General features: G+C 44.6%; 1 protein-coding gene across 2 annotated transcripts in view; it reads right to left on the bottom strand.

Annotated features, from left to right (window-relative positions):
* MCPH1 (microcephalin 1) overlaps positions 1–22,635 on the bottom strand; it is a 427,349-nt gene that overhangs the window by 393,939 nt on the left and 10,775 nt on the right. For both annotated transcript variants that reach the window (XM_040349814.1, XM_040349813.1), the window contains exons 2-4: positions 18,326–18,417; positions 18,126–18,244; positions 4,954–5,041 (exon numbers count right to left, since the gene is read on the bottom strand). In XM_040349814.1, the coding sequence (XP_040205748.1) occupies positions 4,954–5,041; positions 18,126–18,244; positions 18,326–18,417 (299 nt within the window). The remainder of the gene's footprint in view (positions 1–4,953; positions 5,042–18,125; positions 18,245–18,325; positions 18,418–22,635) is intronic.

Raw genomic sequence — 22,635 nt, 5'->3', positions numbered from 1 at the left:
GGAGAAGCAGCAGAAGGTATTTTGGGGTGCAATTCCACATATAACCATGGCAATATATAATCTTTATTTTTTTTTGTCATTATTCAATCACTTGGGACTAAAAAAAAAATATTCAATGGACTCAACATGCCTCTCAGCAGTTTCATTGGGGTGTCTACGTTCCAAAATGGGGTCATTTGGGGGGGGGGTTTGTACTGCCCTGCCATTTTAGCACCTCAAGAATTGAGATAGGCAGTCATAAAATAAAAGCTGTGTAAATTCTAGAAGATGTACCCTAGTTTGTAGACGCTATAACTTTTGCGAAAACCAATAAATATACGCTTATCGCGATTTTTTTTACTAAAGACATGTGGCTGAATACATTTTGGCCTAAATGTTTGACTAAAATTTAGTTTAATCGATTTTTCTTATAACAAAAATTAGAAAATATCATTTTTTTTTTCAAAATTTTCGGTCTTTTTCCGTTTATATCGCAAAAAAAAAAAAAAAAAAAAAAAATCGCAGAGGCAATCAAATACCATCAAAAGAAAGCTCTATTTGTGGGAAGAAAAGGACACAAATTTTGTTTTGGTACAACATTGCATGACCGCGCAATTACCAGTTAAAGCAGCGCAGTGCCAAATTGTAAAAACACCTTTGGTCCTTTAGCTGCATATTGGTCCGGGGCTTAAGTGGTTAAACCCTTTTAATTTTTCTGTTGTATTGCTGTCTTTTTCCTTTGTAGTACCTTTTTTCTGCAAATATTTTGTTTACACCGTTGTTCAACTGTCTTATTAAACAATATTCCCTCTTGTTATTAAACAATATTCTCAATATTATTCCTTCTAGTGCGCAAACGCTTTGCCGTTTCAAGCTGGGATCATGCCGTTATGGGATGCATAGTAGCCCATTAAACTTTACCTTTGCAGGGAAACAGAGGAAGTAAAACAGGGTTTACTTCCTCTTTAAAGCAGTAGTAAACACTGCTTGGACATGTGTACCTAAAAGTAAGCTTATAATAAAGCTTACCTGTAGGTACAAGGAATATCTCCTAAAACGTGTACTGTTTAGGGCAGGTGTTAGCAACCTTTTTCCACTTGAGAGCTAGATTCAATGTATGTTAATGCATAGAGGGTCTGCATTCACCTGCTAATAAAGGAACATAATAATTTGGAACCCTTTACATTACACAATCCCCACAACTCTGGACCCCTTTACATTACACAGCCTGTCCCCCTGCACATCACACAGCCCCCTACTACCCACCAGCGCCCCCTGCATATTACACAGCCCCAACCCCACACTCGTGGAAGAGCGACAAACTACAGTACTTAAAAATCTCCATAGGCAATGTTTAAAAATGTCTTCAGGTTACTCGTTTAGATTTACAGAGGAGGTATTGTGCTAGTATTATTGCTCTCGCTCCAATGATCGCGGCGATACCTTACATATGTGGTTTGAACACTGTTTACATTTGAGGGCGCGACTTACATATGCGTTTGCTTCTGCACATGAGCACGGAAGCATGGGGTGCTTCTAAAAAAAAAAAAAAGAATGTCTTTATTTTATTTCATTTTTACACTGTCTTTTTAAAAAGAACATTCTGATCACTTTTATTGCTGTCAAAAGGAATGTAAACATCCCTTGCAACAGTAATAGGCAGTGACAGGTACTCTTTATGAAGGGATCTGAGGTCTATAAGACCCCAAATCCCTCCTTTGCACATAAAAGCATTCAAAATTACAAGTTTGGCTGTTATAAATGCTGTTATTTAAAAAAAAAATATTTTGCCTTGTAGTCTAATGTAAACCGCAAGTGAGGTCATTGCTTCCGGGTTACTAGATTTGAGAACCGATGGGAGGGCCTGGGCGAGCCGCAGAAGACGCCCCCTCCTGCTGCTTGGGATAACAGCCGAGCGGCTTCTTAGCTGCAACGGTAGTTATCCCAAGAAAGCCAACGGGGGTTAAAATGTCAACTGGCAAGGTGCACGTGAATTCATCACGTGCACTGACAAGCCGGACATTTCGCGGCGGTGGGTGCGGCCCGCAGTTAGGGGATATTCACCGTTTCTACAGCCAGTGACGTCACAAACTCATGCCATCCCTTCAGACATCTGCGCCACTGCCATGACTCCTGTGTATGCGTGGGAGTGACGCCATTGTGGCTGGGCCATTTAAATGGCAGAGAGGGCCCAGAAATTCAGAGGGAAAAATTAGAATATAAAAGCCCTATCAGGAGTGACAGCACGCTGCTAGAGGGCTTTGGGGTGAGGTAAATCTTCAATAATATGTTCATATGCTAGTGGCAGTGATTGATTTGGGTATAAAGGGTTCCTTAGTTAACCAAATCCACAAGTTAATGAAGGTGCCATGGGTATGATGCCCGTCTGTCACATTGTCAAGTTAACCGATGTACAGGTTATAAACTTAAAGTTTGATTTAGGCATCCAGGGTTCAATTGCCACATGAAGCACTCACCTCAACACTAATCTGAGTACATCACATTACAGCATGAAAACTATTTAAAAAAATTAAAACAAAAAATTTTCATAGCATTTTCATGTCTCTAAGAGTAGCTACAGACATTGGAGGATGGTCAGATGTACATATATCCTCAAGTACACCAATTTCTCTGCACTGACACATTGTAATTCTTGAAACAGCTCTCATGGTCCTTTCCTATACAACCCTGTACTGTTAAAGCGATTGTTATTTTTATAGGGGGGGGAAAAAAATGGTCCTTTACAACAGGGTTTGACAAATTTGCTTGGAATCTAGGAGCCAGCTAAAAAAGTTAGGAGCCAGAAAACGCACCCCGTCCCGACGAGCTTGCGCGCAGAAGCGAACACATACGTGAGCAGCGCCCGCATATGTAAACGGTGTTCAAACCACACATGTGAGCTATCGCCGCGATTGGTAGAGCAATAATTCTAGCCCTAGTCCTCCTCTGTAACTCAAAACGTGCAACCTGTAGATTTTTTTAAACGTCGCCTATGAAGATGTTAAAGGGTAAAAGTTTGCCGGCATTCCACGAGCGGACGCAATTTTGAAGCGTGACATGTTGGGTATGAATTTACCCGGCGTAACATTATCTTTCATAATATAAAAAAAATGGGGATAACTTTACTGTCGTCTTATTTAATAAAAAAGTGTAATTTTTTCCCAAAAAAGTGCGCTTGTAAGACCGCTGCGCAAATACAGCGTGACAGAAAGTATTGCAACGATCGCCATTTTATTCTCTAGGGTGTTCGTATAAAAAATATATATAAATGTTTGGGGGTTCTAATTAGAGGGAAGAAGATGGCAGTGAAAAATAGTGAAAAATTACATTAGAATTGCTGTTTAACTTGTAATGCTTAACTTGTAATACCAACGGCCACCACCAGATGGCGCCAGCTCACACATCTGGTGGTAATAACTTGTAATACCAACGGCTCACCACCAGATGGCGCCAGCTCACAAGCCAAGTCGCCAGGACACCATTTCTAGTCGCCATGGCGACCTGGCGCCCGGGATTTTGCCTGCATTGTTGCAGTGGATTTGCACAGAGCAGCCCGGACCCTCCTCTTCTGGTATCCTGGCCCCTGTCTCCTGTTCAGTGCCCCCACAGAAAGCAGCTTGCTATGGGGTCTCCTAGCCGAGTCACAGCGCCCTGCGTCCATTCAGACACAGAGCCCCGGCGCCGCACCCTTTCTCTCCTGAATGGCTAGCTGACTTTGATTGACAGCCGCCAATGATGCCGCTGCGGTGTCTCAGCCAATCAGGAGGGAGAATCCCGGATGGCTAAGACACTCCTGGACATCGCTGGACAGAGAGGTACCTCACATAAGTGATAGGGGTGCTGAGGAGGGATGCTGTGCACAGAAGGCTTTTAATCTTAATGTATAGAATGCATTAGGAGAAAAAAAAAAACTTCTGCCTTTACAACCCTTTTAATTTGCAAAGTTGCATTTAATTCCTTTATCATTCTGCCAGCATCATCAATGTTTCAAAAATACAGTTAACTTTTCATTTCCCTGTATTCTAGTTATGACGACGTTCAGGAATGTAAATTGCTGCACTGGGAATTCACAAACACAAAGTTCACTGATCATTTCAGTGTCATTTTATGACACTAAAGATGAAAAACCTTGGCCCGAAAGAAAACACTGTACAGCATTTTATAGGTATGTGCCTTTCACATACAATACACTACAAAGTGTACTATAGCCACAATAATATAAAATTTAAATCTGCATTATTAAACGGCAATTTGGTAAACAGACTTTTGCTTAATAAAGCTACTTATTTTATGCATTCAGAACAGAAAGTAAAAGTATATACGATTTGGATTTACTGCTACTGCCTGCTTTCAGGTTGGGAAAAAAATAAAACTGTAAACATATAACTGACAGGAGACAAACGACATGTACATCATTTAAAACATGATAATTTTTTCTTCAGTTAAGTAGGTCGTTTCTTAAAGTAGCACTATAGGCAAAACTTTTTTCCCCCCTAATTTTAGATTAAGAATGGGTTAGAACCTGTCAGATCTTTTTCCCAATCTAGGTCCCATTGCAGAGACTTCCCTTCACTTCCTGTCCCATAGACAAACTGGAAGTGAGAGGAAATCACTGCAAATTAAGGGAATTCTTTGGAGACCTCCAGGTCACCACAACTAGTGTAATTGGAAGATTTCCCCTCTATTACTTTGGGGATTTTCTTTTACTTTCTATGATAATGGTAAATAGGACAAATAGAGAGGGAGAATCTCCCTAACAGGGGAGAGCAATACAAGTTGACAGGGGTTTCTAATCCCTCTCCAGTCTATATAAAACTAGGAAAAAAAAAAGTTTAGCCTTTTGTGATACTTTCAAGTGGTTGTAAAGCCTAAATATGTTTTACCTTAATGCATTCCTTGCATTAAGGCAAAAAATGTTTAAGTGTCAGCATTATTTACAATCGCTTTAAAGCACATTGATAGCATTTTACTTACTTTCCTTTTCATAATATGTGGCAAACCTTCATTCGGATTTAGTGCTGGAAATAAGGATTCGTCAATATGAGAAGCCGCTTCTCTACACCTGAAACAGACAAACAATGTAAAACATTGTGATGAACACTGAATGCTTAGGTGTATAAGCCTAAAACAAACCTGAGGCTAGACTATAGACGTTGTAGTATTCATAGATTTGTAACAAGAAGCAAAGCTGCATTCGCACTATAAAAGAGTGCCACGCTTGCAGCACTATTCATTGTTAACGCGCAGCAAACTGTGCTTTATCACACGTAGGGCAGCCCATTGAAACAAATGGGCTGCCCTATGCAAGAGAGGTGATGATGCGCAAAACAAAAAACAGGCATTTGAGAGGCATATTTAAAAAAAGGTCTAAACGAAAAGCCTTTGGGTCAACTTGGAGCTCTTAAGATCTGGTGCCGCAGCCGCTGCCATTCCTGGTAAGGAAATCGGGCAGTGAAGCCTCAGCTTCACAGCCGGTTCCTTACTGTGCATGCTCGTTGCGCCTTGTAATTGGTCCGGTTGCAGGGGGCCAAACTTCCGAGAGACGGGGCGGCCGAGAAAGGGAGACCACTACCTATCAAAAACAGGTACCTGCCCCCCCCCCCCCCCCCCCCGTCGACAGATAAAGCAGAGTTGTGCTCAAAAGTGGAATATCCGCTTAATTCTCAATGGGCTTTAGTGCCCCACCATGCAGGGCCATGTTCTGTCGGTAAGGGAATGCACGGGTGTTCCTGCGCATCCCCATGCTGGCAGTCCCATAGAAGTCTACTGGGACATGGATATGGCCAATGTGTCCCAATGTGATATCTGTGCAGGTGCACGACCCATCACACTCAGGATGAGTTTGATCAAACACACCCACACAAATGTCTTATTGGGACACAACTACTGTGTTTGTGTAGTTGCGTGTTCCAACTGACATTAACAAGACTGCTGACACGGGGATGAATGAACACCTGTGTATCAAAACACGGCCTTGCACAGGGACCACAAGTAATCGTCTTGTGTGAATGGGGCCCATCTTGCTCTTTTCTCTCTCCCAGCAGTGCTTTGTCAGCCTTCTAATGTAAACAAAGAGCAGATGTGCTGGGTCTACATTAGGAAGTTGGAAGACTGCCAAATTACAGCTAGGTGTTGCAACTGAAAGAGATATCTGCAAGGAATCCACTATAACCAGACTTTTTTTTTCTTATTATTGTATTAACCAAAATCTCCTGATAAAGTCCTAAGACCAAAACCTGGGTCAAGGCATGCGATGAGGTTTTATATATGCAAGTTGCATTTGTAGTCAGCGTCTTCGAGTAAGAACTGCGAAGACCCCAACAACCAAGGCCTGAGGTGTGCCTTGGCCTAGCTGGTCGGTATGCCTGAGAAGAGGGCATACCCTGAATGTAAGAATAAGAAAATGTACAAGAGAAATAGTGTGTATGAAGCTGGGGGAAACGGGTGGGTGGGAAACCTGAAATGGCGCCAACACCAGGACCCGACGGTGGAGAAGTATTATATACTCAGCAGACTCTGCCTTCAAATTCAGACTAGCCTTCGGCCAGCCTTATACTTGTAGTCCGTGTCTTCGAGTAAGAACTGCGATGACCCTAACAACCAAGGCCTGAGGTGTGCCTTGGCCTAGCTGGTCGGTATGCATGAGAAGAGGGCAAAAGATAACTAGATTGAGCCTGATGCCCGAGACAACCCCGCCATAAGAATGAACAGCTTGTGCCAAGAGGATGCATGGGGGAAAAGGAGCAAGGGCCAAGTGGATCGAAATCCTTCAACCGGACACCAGTGAAGAGGCTCTGTGAAAATCCCCCAACCCCTGGCCTACCCATGCAGATATGGGGAAGTGAGAGGGTAAGTTGCAAAAAGGACAACTGGCAGGAGACTAAGTGCCAGCTACCCGGAGAAGGCGGATAAGGCCAAAATACAGAAAATCCGGACATCTACCAACCAGGCTATGCGACCCTTAGACCAACCAATATCATCTGGCTTCCATTCAGGTCTTATGCGATTTACAGATACTACCCCTGGGGAGATACTGAAAATTATGAGAGACTTAAAAGCATCATCATATCCGGATGATATCTGTCCCGGGTGGCTCATGAAGGCCAATACAAAAACATTGGCCCTGGACATTTGCAAAGTTATTAACCTTTCTCTGCAATTAGGCATCGTCCCAGGAAAAATGAAGCATGCCATAGTAACACCCCTTCTGAAAAAGATGGGTCTAGACATAAATGACCCGCTCAATTTCAGGCCCATTTCCGCCATCCCCTTCCTGGCAAAAATCCTAGAGCAAGTAGTCTTCAGGCAGCTACAAAACTATTTTGAGGGGGGTAACCTCTTCCATGACACCCAGTCGGGGTTTCGTCCGGGAAGAGGAACCGAGATATCTGTGCTGGCCATGCGAGAAAGATTATTGACAATCCGTGACGCAGGGGGGTCGGCAGCCCCGATTTTGCTAGACCTCTCCGCAGCATTCGACTGTCGACTATGATATACTGTTGGACAGATTAAAACATCTTTTTGGTCTTAACGGGGTGGTCCTGAGCTGGATACGCTCGTTTCTCCATGAGAGAACACAATGTGTCAAGATGGGAACACACCGGTCTACCCCAAGACCTCCGACATGCGGAGTCCCACAGGGGAGTGCTCTATCGCCACTCCTCTTTAACTGCTATGTTCGTCCTCTTGCTGACATCATCCAGAACAATAACTTGGAGTGTCAGCTTTATGCCGATGACACACAAATTCTGGTTGATTCAGCAAGAGGACCTCAGCAGCCAGTTCAGTTGGCGAAATGCCTGGTAGAAATACAGGACTGGATGGCTGGCAATAGGCTTGGACTGAACGCAGCTAAAACTGAAGTTCTATTAATTGGTCCTACTAGCCCCCTATTGCTGGCTGCTTGGCCTCTGTCTTTCGGACCCACACCCATTCCAGCCAAGCAGGTAAAAAACCTAGGAGTCATAATCGATGACACCCTCTCGTTTGTGCCCCACTTCAGAAACATCCTGCGGAATGCCAATTACCATCTAAGGCTCCTCAGAAAAGTAAAACATCTATTCACCCAAAATAACAGATCACTACTTGCCCAGGCTTTTATCCATTCCCGGTTAGACGGGGCAAACGTATTCTTATTGGGTGCCCCGCAGAAATGGGCCCATAAGCTTCAGGTGGTTCAGAACCACACTGCTCGCTTTGTACTCGGTCTAGCGAGAAGAGACCATATTAGCCTGGCCAGGAGATCACTTCATTGGCTCCCTATCGAGCAGAGAGTGATCTTTAAAACGCTCTGTATCTTCTTCCGTGCATACTGGGGACAGGGTCCCAAGTACTTACACAGCTTGGCGGTGCACTATGAACCCTCGCGCCAATTAAGATCCAGGACCCAACATTTAGCCACAGTGATTCCGTCTAAACTTTCTTCCATGGGAGGCAAACGACTCCAGAGTAGGGGTGCCATGCTGTGGAATGCCCTCTCCTTGGAACTTAAGATGACACCTAACCTGCTCCTCTTCAGAAAAAAACTAAAGACGGAACCATTCATCCAGGCCTATGGATAAATTTATATTCTTTTCCCTCTCACAGTCCGCCCCCTCATTGAAGGGGCCACTTGCCTCTCTAATAACTATGATGTCTTCTACCCCTCCTCTAGTATCCCCACTGTTCCTTTTTTCTTTTATATTTTTTCTCATACACTTCACGGCTCTTTCCTCTTGCTCCCCTAAGGGCTGGATACCCTTTCCTTTTACCGCCCTCTCTTCTCTTTTCTCTCTCTTCTTCACCACTGATTGATTCAAAGTTACATCTCACCAGCGGCGCTTAGACGCTCACTTCACAGTGGGCATTTGGCGCCTAATTAAGCTCAAAAATCAATCAATCAATCAATCAATCACCAGGCAATAGCATTATAACACATGGAACCAAGATCAGGAACATAAACCAGCAAACATGACAACAGACCACCAGACATGAAAACAACAACACCACCCCTCTGCACCTACCCAAGTATGAGAACATGAGCAGAACCGTCAAGACCACTGCGCGTGAATGAACATGAAGACAGCCCCCCACCCTGGTGTGAGTGGTAAATGAGCCAGAGTGACCTGCAGCGCAGACACAGGCCATTAATTGAACACTCAAGGCTAGTGTACCCACGGAGCGTGGTGGGTGGTTGTATAGGTGTAGGAATGAACGTGCAACATATGACTATGGTATACAGGCGAAAAGATTGTGGTCAACAATCATTAAAACGAAACCTCAGCCCGTATGGATCTGTAGACGTGACAGATCCCGAGATGCGAGTACTAGCTAACTAACCCAGGTTGCAACATGACAAAGTACAAAGAGACATGATGACCAACGAACGACAACCAAGCCATGACAGACAGACGCTATGACCGACATGCTGGGGCAGAAATGACAGAAACGTGAGACTGGGGGAGAAATGACAGAAACGCGAGACTGGGGCAGAAATGACAGAAACGCGAGACTGGGGCAGAAATGACACAAACGTGAGACTGGGGAAGAAATGACACAAACGTGAGACTGGGGAAGAAATGACACAAACGTGAGACTGGGGAAGAAATGACACAAACGTGAGACTGGGGAAGAAATGACACAAACGTGAGACTGGGGAAGAAATGACACAAACGTGAGACTGGGGGAGAATTGACACAAACGCAGAGACTGGAATGCTGGGCCAGAAACGCAGAAACTGGAACGCTGGGCCAGAGACTGGAGCGCTGGGCCAGAAACGCATGACAAATGCTGGGCCAGAAATGCTGCGACTGAACGCTGAGACGGAAACGCAGAGCCAGAAATGCTGGGCCAGAACGCCGGGGAAGAAATGCTAGGCCAGCAAAGCAGACAGAAATGCTAGGCCAGCAACGCAGACAGAAATGCTAGGCCAGCAACGCAGGCAGAAATGCTAGGCCAGCAACGCAGGCAGAAATGCTAGGCCAGCAACGCAGGCAGAAATGCTAGGCCAGCAACGCAGGCAGAAATGCTAGGCCAGCAACGCAGGCAGAAATGCTAGGCCAGCAACGCAGACAGAAATGCTAGGCCAGCAACGCAGAGACAGAAAAGCATAACCGCAATGCTGGGCCAGAAATGCAGAGACAGAAATGTCGGGGCAGAACTACTGTGACGCAGAAAGAGCGAGAGAGAGCGAGAGCGAGAGAGACTGAAACGCAGAGAGAGAGAGACTGAAACGCAGAGAGAGAGAGAGAGAGAGAGAGAGAGAGAGAGACTGAAACGGAGAGAGAGAGAGAGAGAGAGAGAGAGAGAGAGAGAGAGAGAGAGAGAGAGACACTGAAACGCAGAGAGAGAGAGAGACGCAGAGAGAGACACTGAAACGCAGAGAGAGAGACTGAAACGCAGAGAGAGCGTGACTGAAACGCAGAGAGCGAGAGAGACACCTATGAACCGGTTGGTCCCAAGAAATTCACCCATTACAAGGTATATAAATATATAATCAAAAAATGACATCATTAGTAATCAGTAGCTGGAACATTCAGGGTCTGAACGCTTCAGCCTTCGGATCCAAAGTAAATGATCCAGATTTCAAGCAAAGACTATATGAGACGGACATACAAATCCTCCTGGAAACATGGAGCAGGGCACAGGATGAACCATCAGTACCTACTGGCTATAGGGAATTCTCTGTCCCTGCACAGAAAGATAAAAACATCAAACAGGGCCGATGTTCAGGAGGAATATTAGTCTGGTACAAGGAGGAGCTACATGGGAACATCAATGCAATCAAAAAAGGAGAGAGCCACATCTGGCTAAGAATAAGCAGCTCCATCCTCACCTCACCGTCTGACATCTACCTGTGTGCAGCATACATTGCCCCAGCAGAGTCTCCATATTTCAGACCAGACACCTATGAGATCCTACAAAATGAGGTCATCCAATTCCAATCCCTGGGACAAGTGCTCATCTGCGGAGACCTCAATGCCAGGACAGGAAGGGAAAAGGACTATACAAGTTCTGATGGCAACACATACATACTGGGCCATGCAAATTACGACCAGAATCAAAGAAACCGCTATGACAGTTCAACCAACAAAAACGGAAGAAAATTGCTGAATGTGTGTCGCAGTCTGGGCCTTTACATCCTCAACGGCCGTACCAAGGGAGACTCTCTAGGAAGGTACACATTTAGCTCCCATGTAGGCAGCAGTGTGGTAGACTATGCCATCACAGATATGAACCCCACACTCATCAATGGTTTTACAGTCACCCCACAAACACACCTATCAGACCACAACCAACTACTGCTATACATCAAATCTTCTAGCAAACCATCACCAAAACTCCACCGGGCGTCTCTCCGCAACCTGCCACCATCATTTAAATGGTCCAAACAGTCTACCACAAAATACAGAGAGGTAACAGACAGACCCGACATTAAAAAACAGCTTGAAAACTTCCAAAACACCACCTATAAGATAAGCCCACCAGGTGTGAACCAGGCAGCAAAGGACTTCCATAAAATACTACACACCATTGCAGAAACAGCCCAGCTGAGAAAAACCAACTACAGGAAACCATCCAACAAACAATCCAATAAATGGTTCGACAAAGAATGCAAAGCATTAAGGAACACCTTACGGACCGTCTCCAATAACAAACACAGAGACCCTGACAACGCTGACCTAAGGATAGCCTATAGCACCCTACAGAAAAAGTACAAACAAACCCTTAAAAAGAAAAAGCAAGACCTCATCTCCAAAAACCTGCAACAGCTGGAAGAGGCACTTCAGGAAAATTCTTTTTGGGAAACATGGAAGAATATTGGCTCAGCACCCAGGAAAAACAACCTCCACATCCAAAATGGCGACATCTGGCTCAACTACTTTAAGGACCTCTACAAAAATATTCCAGAGGAGGCTCTAACTGTAGAACAAAAATACATCATCAAAAGACTAAATGATATGGAGGAAAAAATTAAAGACTTCCAGAACCCCCTAGATGTAAATTTGGGGAGAAAATCCAAAACCTGCAAACCAAAAAATCCAGTGGGATGGATGGAATCCTGCCAGAGATGATTAAACACGGCTCCCCAGAGGTACACGCTGCAATGTGTAAACTGTTCAATCTGGTCCTGAGTGCTGGTTACTACCCTACAGTATGGAACCAAGGCCTCATAACACCCATCCATAAGAGTGGAGACCAGTATGATCCAGCCAACTACAGGGGGATATGTGTCAGCAGCACATTAGGGAAACTATTCAACAGTATCCTCAACAAACGGATCCTCAACTTCCTGACACAACACAATGTCCTCAGCAGAAGTCAGGCGGGGTTCATGCCAAACCATCGCACTACAGACCACATCTACACCCTGCACAGCCTCATCAAGAACCATGTCCACCATACAAAACATGGGAAGATATTCGCCTGCTTTGTGGACTTTAAGAAGGCATTTGATTCAGTGTGGCACCCAGGCCTGTTCCTCAAACTATTGGAGAGCGGAATAGGAGGGAAAACATACGACGTCATCAAGAGTTCATACACTGAGAACAGCTGCAGCGTAAAGGTGAATGGGAAAAGAACTGAACACTTCCGGCAGGCCCGAGGGGTCAGACAGGGCTGCAGCCTAAGTCCAACCCTCTTCAACATCTACATCAATGAACTGGCGGCCGCTCTAGAATCCTCCCCAGCACCAGGACTGACTCTACATGACAACGAGGTGAAGTTCCTGCTGTATGCGGATGACCTCCTACTTCTGTCACCAACAGAGAAAGGCCTACAAGACAGCCTGGAAGTTCTGGAGAAATACAGCGACACATGGGCACTACCAATCAATTCCAGCAAAACAAAAACCATGGTGTTCCAAAAGAAAAATACAAATCAAACAAAGAGCCCTTCCTTCACAATAAACAACTGCACTGTGGATGAAACCAACAGCTACACATACCTTGGCCTAGACATTACCCAATCAGGAAGCTTCAAGCCAGCCATAGAGGCACTAAAAGACAAGGCATGCAGAGCCTACTATGCCATCAGGAGACGGCTGTACCACCTAAAACCACCCGTGAGAGTCTGGCTCAGAATATTTGATAGCGTCATCGCCCCAATCCTTCTTTATGGCAGTGAAGTTTGGGGTCCTGTCACCTACCCAGACCAATCCAAATGGGACCCCAGCCCAACAGAAATATTCCATCTGGAATTTTGCAAGCACCTCCTCCAAGTCCATCGGAGCACCTCCAACAGTGCTTGCCGGTCCGAGTTGGGCAGATTTCACTTACTTCTTGCAGTACAGAAGAGGGCGCTATCATACTGGGACCACCTACAAAACAGCAGTCCCAACTCCTACCACCATCAAGCCTTACTGGACAGTAAGAACCAGTCCAAGCCATGTGGCCTGCAACAACTTATCAACACCTTGTCTCCCCAAAACTCTCAGCAATGCGGCCTGTCAAAATCTCAAATAAAAATCATAATTTATAACTCCAAAGAAAAACATGTTGGAGAATGGAGACACGAAATAAAAAACTCCAAAAAAACTAAAAATTTACCAGTCACTGCAGAGAGAATACAAACTGGCCCCGTACCTGGAGGTGCTACAAGACCCCAAAGAAAGACAGACAATGAGCCTGTACAGACTGAGCGCCCACAGCCTGGAAATGGAATTAGGACGGCACAGACAGACCTACAAGCCCAGGGAGAGAAGACTGTGCCAGCAATGTGACCAGGGGGTCCCTGAGGATGAGGAACACTTCCTGTTACATTGCCCTAAGTACTCATCAGTGAGGGACACTCACTTCCAGAGACTCTCCGCTCTCATCCCGGACTTCAATTCTACAGAAGAGAATAGGAAATTCCAAATTCTACTGGGAGAAGAGGAGCCAATGGCGAAGATAGCTGCCCAATATGTGACAGCGTGTCACAGACTGAGAGGGACATGAAAAACTGAGGACTTTCACAGACTTATGTCCTTTCCCCTATATATTACCCCCCTTCCCCTTTTCCTTGCTTTGGCAATGCTAACTTGTATTTGGTCCTGCCAATAAAGCGAATTTGACACACAAACTGCAAAGAGAGAGAGAGAGAGAGAGAGAGAGAGAGAGAGAGAGAGAGAGAGAGAGAGAGAGAGAGAGACTGAAACGCAGAGAGAGAGAGAGAGAGAGAGAGAGAGAGAGACTGAAACGCAGAGAGAGAGAGAGAGACTGAAACGCAGAGAGAGAGAGAGAGAGAGAGAGAGAGAGAGAGAGAGAGAGAGAGAGAGACTGAAACGCAGAGAGAGAGAGAGAGAGAGAGAGAGAGAGAGAGAGAGAGAGAGAGAGAGAGAGAGAGAGAGAGAGAGACTGAAACGCAGAGAGAGAGAGAGACTGAAACGCAGAGAGAGAGAGAGAGAGAGAGAGAGACTGAAACGCAGAGAGAGAGACTGAAACGCAGAGAGAGAGAGAGAGACTGAAACGCAGAGAGAGAGAGACTGAAACGCAGAGAGAGAGACACTGAAACGCAGAGAGAGAGACACTGAAACGCAGAGAGAGAGAGACACTGAAACGCAGAGAGAGAGAGAGACACTGAAACGCAGAGAGAGAGAGAGAGAGACACTGAAACGCAGAGAGAGAGAGAGAGAGACAGACTGAAACGCAGAGAGAGAGAGAGAGAGAGAGAGAGAGAGAGAGAGAGAGAGAGAGACTGAAACGCAGAGAGAGAGACTGAAACGCAGAGAGAGAGAGAGAGAGAGAGAGAGAGAGACTGAAACGCAGAGAGAGAGAGAGAGAGAGAGAGAGAGAGAGAGACTGAAACGCAGAGAGAGAGAGAGAGAGAGAGAGAGAGAGAGAGAGAGAGAGAGAGAGAGAGAGAGAGAGAGAGAGAGAGAGAGAGAGACACTGAAACGCAGAGAGAGAGACTGAAAACGCAGAGCGACTGAAACGCAGAGAGAGACTGAAGACGCAGAGGATGCTGAGACGACTGCACGGCCAACATGACCCGTGGGTGGACATCACCCCCCCCCCCCCCCCCCCAAGGACTGAACCCTTGAGCATGATGCTGACAGAGGGGGGACAACCAACTGCTGGAAATGCAGAGGATCCATGGCGTCTGGAACGCTGGACCCAATGAGTGAAACACCCCCCCAGCACCTACCAGGACTAAGTTGTTACGCAAACACAGGGGCAGAAACGCTGTGACAGCTACGCAGGGGCAGAAACGCTATGACAGCAACGCAGGGGCAGAAACGCTATGACAGCAACGCAGGGGCAGAAACGCTATGACAGCAACGCAGGGGCAGAAACGCTATGACAGCAACGCAGGGGCAGAAACGCTATGACAGCAACGCAGGGGCATTTACAGAGCACCTGTCATTTCAGAGCCATCATGGCAAAGCCCGTTAGCGGGCATCCACTCACCTGCTGCTGCCACGTCCCTCACCTTGTGTCACTGCTGCATCACCAGCCATCCCATTAAAGTGAATGGGACTGTCAGCGAGTCAACAGCGGGTCAGAGGAGGAGCTGCTGCGGGATAGAGATATCCACCCTGTGCAAAAGCTCTCTAGGCACTGTTGGGAAAAGTAGATGTCCTCTCCCTATATTCTGGATTAGGAGCATATGAGCAGGGGTTGCACTGTTTCCCCAGATTTAGTGAATGTGGTGAAGCTTCACTTTGTAAAGAATACCCAATCAGGTGCAAGAAAAAAAATAAATAAAAATTACTCTTTGTGCGATGTTTATACCAAACACTGTTACCTGCAGATTTTCTGCGCAGGAATCGTCATCTATGCAGTTTTCTGCACAAGAGAAAAAAAACTGACACATCAACATTGGTGTGAATAGGGCACATAACCAATGAAAACAGATGTCCACATGCAGGAAAACGAGGAAAAATGGGAGTAAACCATTGTCTCTGCAGTTGAAATCTGTGCAATTTTCATGCACATTTAGTGTGAACGAGCCCTAGAGAACTTTTACATTCCCCAAGCATGTCAACTTAGAAGGAGCTTGATAATGCACTTCATCAAGTGCTTTAAATGTTTAGTCTAGGCAAACTAAACAGCACTTTTGCCAGCATAAAAATTAGAATTTTGTCAAAGGTTAGACGCCAATCCTTCCTCCTTGAGTCTGGCTATTCTCCCTGGCAGCTGACAGATGAAGAGAGCAGTGACACAACTGTCACAGGAAAATCAAACGGTGTCTGATGTACGGAGCTAAAGGTCGACCGATTATTGGTGTGGCAGATATTCACTTTTTTTGAAGCACCGGTAATGATCACAAACTTGCCGGTATTACTTCAAGGGGTTGTACGGGTGTGATGCATGCAATGAGTGAAACTCTGCTTTAACACTAGCAGGGATGCTGACAAATGATCATCTTTTATTTACGTAAAACCTTCGTCCAAAGGAAAAATATTTGCTGTAACTGCTTATAAAGTATTAACTGGAGTTTGGCTTCAATGTGATAGTATAAATCTGTAGTACATCCAACACTGCCCTCCCCCCAGACTGACAATGCTGTTGTAAAAAAGTTCCCCCTGTGTTCCTTCATCTAGGAGGGGAAGCACTGTAATAATTGCTAAAAAATAAATAAATAAAAAAAAAGCCACCACATCTAATGACAGGTAAGCTCCAACACGAGTATATTTCATTTTTGGGTTTGGGTTTAACGCTGCTTTATGATATATATATTTTTTTCTATCAACCAAGTAACTCTTTGGATGTATTTCTATCTTCTGTAGCAATTATTACACAGCATTTAAAGCGAAACTACGCTATATCTGAGCACCATGAACCAAAAACACTATTTAATTAATTTCTAATATTCAAAGCAGCACACCCCCCCCCCCCCCAAATTCATGTCTCCATGCTTTATCTTGCCGAGAAATAATTTTAAAACACCCAGTCTTTCTGGCCGTGGCCATCTTAAGTAAGGATGAGCTCCAGCGTGTTCGCATAGTACACGCGCAGAGACCGCCAGGAAGTCTGCACGGCGCTGCGCTAATCACAGCCAGGGAGACATTTCCCGATCTCTGCAGCCGAGCATCGGGACAATGTCTCCCTGGCTGTGATTAGCGCAGCGCCATGCAGACTTCCTGGCGGTCTCTGCGCGTGTACTATGCGAACACCCTGGAGCTCATCCCTAATCTTAAGTGAGGCTGGGTTCACACTATACTACACGACTTTCATCCTACTTTGCTCTGCGACATTGGTCCTACATTCATCCGACTTTCAAGAACAGGATACTACTTTGATTCGACTTTGCCCTGCGACTTGAAGTCTGACTTTCAATGTACGGGGATCCTACTTGGATCCCTGCCAATATCAGGCACTGTGTTTGATATGAATCTTGAGGGGGAACTCCACGCCAAATTTTAACAAAAAAAAAACGCATGGGTTCCCCCTCCAAGAGCATACCAGGCACATGGGTCTGGTGCGGATATAAAGAGGAACCCCTACGCCGACAAAATGGCGTGGGGTTCCCCCCGAAATCCATACCAGACCCATATCCGAGCAGCAACCCAGCCGGTCAGGAAAGGGGGAACCCATGAATTTGGCGTGGAGTTCCCCCCTCAAGATCAGCAGAGTACAAGTCGCATGCCAAAGTCCGAGCGTGCGAGACTGTGTTCCGACTTCAATGATATTTAATGGAGTGAAGTAGGATCAATGTCGGTCCAAAGTAGTACAGGGAGCATTTGCAAAGTCGCTCCGACATGTGTCGGATCAGTTAAGACTGCTCCCATAGGGAAACATTCATTTCCACACGTCATGCGACATGAGCTCCCAATGCCGGAGCTATTGTCGGACTAGTGTGAACCCGGCCTAAGGGTGGAGGATGATTCATGTAGCATTTAATTCCTGAAATCCATCTGCCCTTAGCCAAGGCATGCTGGCAAGAGGGTGTGCCTAGCTGAGAATACCCCACCTCCCCTCTAGAAGACTCCTGGGATGTAGGACATAATTTATATAGGACATAATTTGCCTAGACCTGGAAACCAGGAGGAAGTAACTGAAGACATGTAAAAAGTTTAATACAAGTAAATTAGTAAATATGATATACTTTCCTATCTATTTACTAATGCTAGTAGTATATGGCTTACAAATAGTGTTGATTGAGAGAGTGAAGTTCTGCTTTAATCGCTAAAACTGAATCATTTAAACACTTGCACTACTGTTGTAAAAATTAAAAATACTCACTTATCAACCCAAAGGACAGACACCAGTTTGACTCCACTTTTAACTGCTTTGTCCCATGTACTCTCACTGCCATCTTTAAAAACAACATGGGTAACTTGTTTGTTTAGTCGCTTTGTAACCTGTAAACAAACAACTAATTAATAAAAAGAAGCTGACATATTGTACGCATTTGGTTTAGCGATAACTGTGTGTTTGCTTACCTTTGCACCCAAGTTAAGGAGCTGCTCAGTAAAAGATTGGGAGTAATTTTCTGTTCTGCTTGATGACCACACTTCCACATAAGCTGTGACACCTGGATAAAAACAAAAAAAGTGTATGCTAAGCATTTTATCAACATCTTCAGTGAAGGGCTTCTTTTTGCTTTGACCAGGTTTCCAGTATACAGTTGCGAGTTATGCTGCATCTACTTACCTTTCACTCTTGGTCATTGTAAGGGTTCCCTAAGACCTAACATTTGGTTTTCCAGGGTTCCGTTGAATTAAAAAATATTGAGAAAGGCTGGTATAGATCATCACCATTCTCTTTTTCAGTAAACTTTCACAACCAGTACTTTCTAGATTAACCCCTTCAATACAGGGCTTTTATACACACCTCAATACCGGGCCTATTCTGGCACTTCTCTCCTACATGTACAAATCATCATTCTTTTGCTAGAAAATTACGCAGAACCCCCAAACATTATATATGTTTTTTAAGCAGACACCTAGGGAATAAAACAACGGTGATTGCAACATTTTATCTTGCATGGTATTTGCGCAATCATTTTTCAAACGCCTTTTTTTGGGGGAAAAAATTGTTTCATGAATTAAAAAAATAACAAAACAGTAAAGTTAGCCCATTTTTTTGTAAAATATGAAAGATGATGTTACACCGAGTAAATAGATACCTAACATGTCACGCTTTAAAATTGCGCACACTCATGGAATGGCGCCAAACTTCGGTACTTAAAAATCTCCATAGGCAACGCTTTGAACATTTTTACAGGTTACCAGTTTAGATTTGCAGAGGAGATCTACTGCTAGAATTGTCGCTGGCACTCTAACGCACGCGGCGATACCTCACATATGTGGTTTAAATGGCGTTTATATATGTCGGCAGGACTTGCATGTGCGTTCGCTTCTGCGCGCAAGCTACCGGGGACAGGGGCGTTTTAATTTTTTACATATTTTTTTTTTTCACTTTTATTCCTATTACAAGGAATGTAAACATCCCTTGTAATAGGAAATGTGTGCGACAGGTCCTCTTTATGGAGAGATGTGGGGTCAATAAGACCCTGCATTTCTCCTCCAGGCTGAAAAGCATGAGATCGGTGAAAAAATTGACCGATCTCATGTTTATTGTTGTTGTTTACTAGCCGCAATCGCGGCTTTGTTTACTTACGGGGACCCGGGCGTGACGTCATCACATCGCGCCCGGGTCCTCCGACGGTCATAAAGATGACTGGTGACCATCTGGTCATCACCAGTCATCTCTATGCTTCCTGCCAGCGCCAGACGATTCTTTCTCTGGGCCCCCGATGGCACGGGAGAGCCCAGAAAAGCACCGGATGGCGGCGGGGGATGTTCCCTCCCGCCGCCTATAAGAACGATCAAGCGGCGGATCCCCCGCTATGATCCTTCTTATGTTGCACAGAATCGCTGGCAGAAGAGAAAGATATCTGAATGATGCCTCTAGCTGCAGGCATCATTCAGATATCCCCCCACAAAGGCCAGGACGTCATATGACGTCCACCCAGGATGGGAGATCCCATCTGTGGACGTCATATGACTATGGGCGGGTATTGAAGTGGTTAAAGAACTTGCAGGCATGCCACAGTGGAAAATTATCCTCTCGTTGTCAGCTAGCAAACCCACATCTGAAACAGAGAAAATTAGATTCATACTGCCCAATCTGAAAGGAGCTGAACCTGTAAACCTAAAAAGGTGGGAGGGTAGCAGATTATCCATGAAACTTGTTGCTTTGCCCTGCACTTTATTTTAGGTGTATAAAAGTGGCCATACACGAGGGGGGCGTGGCTAGCCGAGGAACAAGCTGGCTGCATTATAAGGGAGCTCCGTCATTACTGACATCCCTGAGCGACTCACAGCGCAACTAGAAAGCCTTGGAAACATACCTCTGAATCCGGACAGCAGTGGGAACAAGAGGAACATGTCGGCCAAACGTAAGAACAAGGAGGGACCCCGAAAATTGGCTGAGTTTGTTGGTCCGTTTAGGACACAGGGGAATAAAGATGGCGCTGACTCCTCCCTCCCTCATCACAGCTCAGAGCATAGAGCAGAGCAGAGCTCAGAGCATAACATTGCTGACTCAGATGGGGAAGAGGAGACATCTAGTGGACAAAAATGGTATAGCACCCCTGATACACAAAATGAACTGGCAAGCCCTCTCAGACAAAAAAGAAGGATTTCTTCTGAGGAAGGCAATAACCCCTCATTGGAAAATAATCACATACCACATATAAATCCGTATGATGAGAAGCTAAATGCTATTCCCACAGCAGGACAACCCATATTGGATTCTACCATAAAAGACATGATCATTTCCCTGAGAGGCGCATTACAATATGATATGATGAACTTCATGCAGAAATCCAAATTGGAAATGGACGCGCTAGGAGAAAGAGTAGACTATGTAGAAAATAAAATGTGTGAATTCACATCTGCACACAATGAAATGGTCGACTCTCACTTTGAATTAGAAGATGAAGTTAAACATCTCAGAATGAAAATGGCAGATTTAGAAGACCGCGCCAGACGCAACAACGTAAAATTCAGAGGCGTCCCCGAAAATGTTAAACCACCGGAACTGAAACGCTTCATAAAGGATATGATTAAAAAATTACTTCCAACAATCCCACAACAGCAACTTGAAATAGACAGAGCTCACAGATTGCCCAAACCGTCTCACATCTCAGAAAAATTACCAAGAGACGTCATAGCCAGAATACACTTCTATGAAGTGAAAGATCAACTAATGCAATTCGCAAGACGAAATTCCCCGCTACCGGACCCATACACAGGTATCATCTTGTATGCAGATCTCTCACAAGCAACAATACTAGCACGAAAAAATCTCAACTCGATTACCAAGATCCTACGGAATCACAACATGATTTACAAATGGGGATTCCCTACGAAAATACTCGTTGACCATAAAGGTACCTCATACTCGATCAACAACTTGGAGCAAGGTCTGAAAATCTTACGCTCATGGGGCATTTTACCAAAGGAACACAACATACCGGATAAATCCACACCTGGAAAAGTGTCTCAAGACTGGCAAAAAAGTCACAAATGACTCCTCTATACATGGTAAGATAATAATATGCCCTGTATATAGTCACATGCTGCAGTTTCTGGAGCTGAAAACTACTCAAAAGTTAAATATCCAAGGCTTTTCTCCTTGAAGATCAGGGATCCATATACCTGATTTACCCAGTATTATTTCCCTGTACCCCCTGGAAATTGGTACACGTTCAATGTACACTAGAGTTGCCCTGCAACTCTTTTATTTTTCTATTGTTATGTTTGCGTTACAAGACTATGTTTTATTTTTTCGTTTCTTTAAAATCACTTATATTGAATACTCGGTCCAACACCGCCATCTAATGGCAGGAAAATATATCTACATCAAAACCATTACCTTTACAAACTATCTGTATAAAAAATATTTGACTACCTATAGCAAGTACACAAGTAACTATAATGAATCTTAAACTCTTTTCGCTGAATGTGAAAGGACTTAACAGTCCTTACAAAAGAAGAGCTCTGTGGACGGATGCCCTAAAATATGACTGTGACATCATGTGCATCCAGGAGACCCATTTCGCATTAAACAAAACTCCCAAGTTCAACCATCATAAATTTCCTCATATCTTCATATCCAGCTGCAAAAAGAAGAAAAAAGGAGTGATAACAGCAATCAAGGACACTATCTCTTTCAAGCAGATCAACCTAATAACCGACAATCAAGGCAGATACATAATTTTGGTGGCCTCAATAGACAATGTAATCTACACAATTGTTAACATCTATGCTCCCAATAGAAATCCTCACCAATTCATCCGGAAAATTCTCAAGAAAACAAGGAAAATACAAGAAGGAACTCTTATACTCTGCGGTGATTTCAATGCACCCATGGATCCCGTTATGGACACCTCCAAGGAAGGAACTATCTCCAGGAAAGGTTTATCTCCCATCTTTTCCTCAGAAGACATGTATGACACCTGGAGATGCCTGCACACGACAGAAAGGGACTTCACTTTTTTTTCACAGGTTCACAAATCCTATTCTAGATTAGACCACTTCATTGTCGACAAGCTTCTCCTGCCAAAGATTGTCAAAGCTGACATCCACAATATAACCTGGTCCGATCACGCACCAATCACACTTGAAATCAACCAAGGGCTATCTTGCTCTAATAGCTACATATGGAGGAATAACACCTATATTCTTTCGCAGGAGAATCACTTGTTGGCTCTGAAAAAAAACTTGGAAGAATTTTTTGCAAT

Source organism: Rana temporaria, chromosome 4 (assembly GCF_905171775.1).
Source record: "Rana temporaria chromosome 4, aRanTem1.1, whole genome shotgun sequence".
Lineage (NCBI taxonomy): Eukaryota > Metazoa > Chordata > Amphibia > Anura > Ranidae > Rana > Rana temporaria.
The sequence above is the reverse complement of the archived record's forward strand: the minus strand, read 5'-3'. Positions and strand labels throughout refer to the sequence as shown.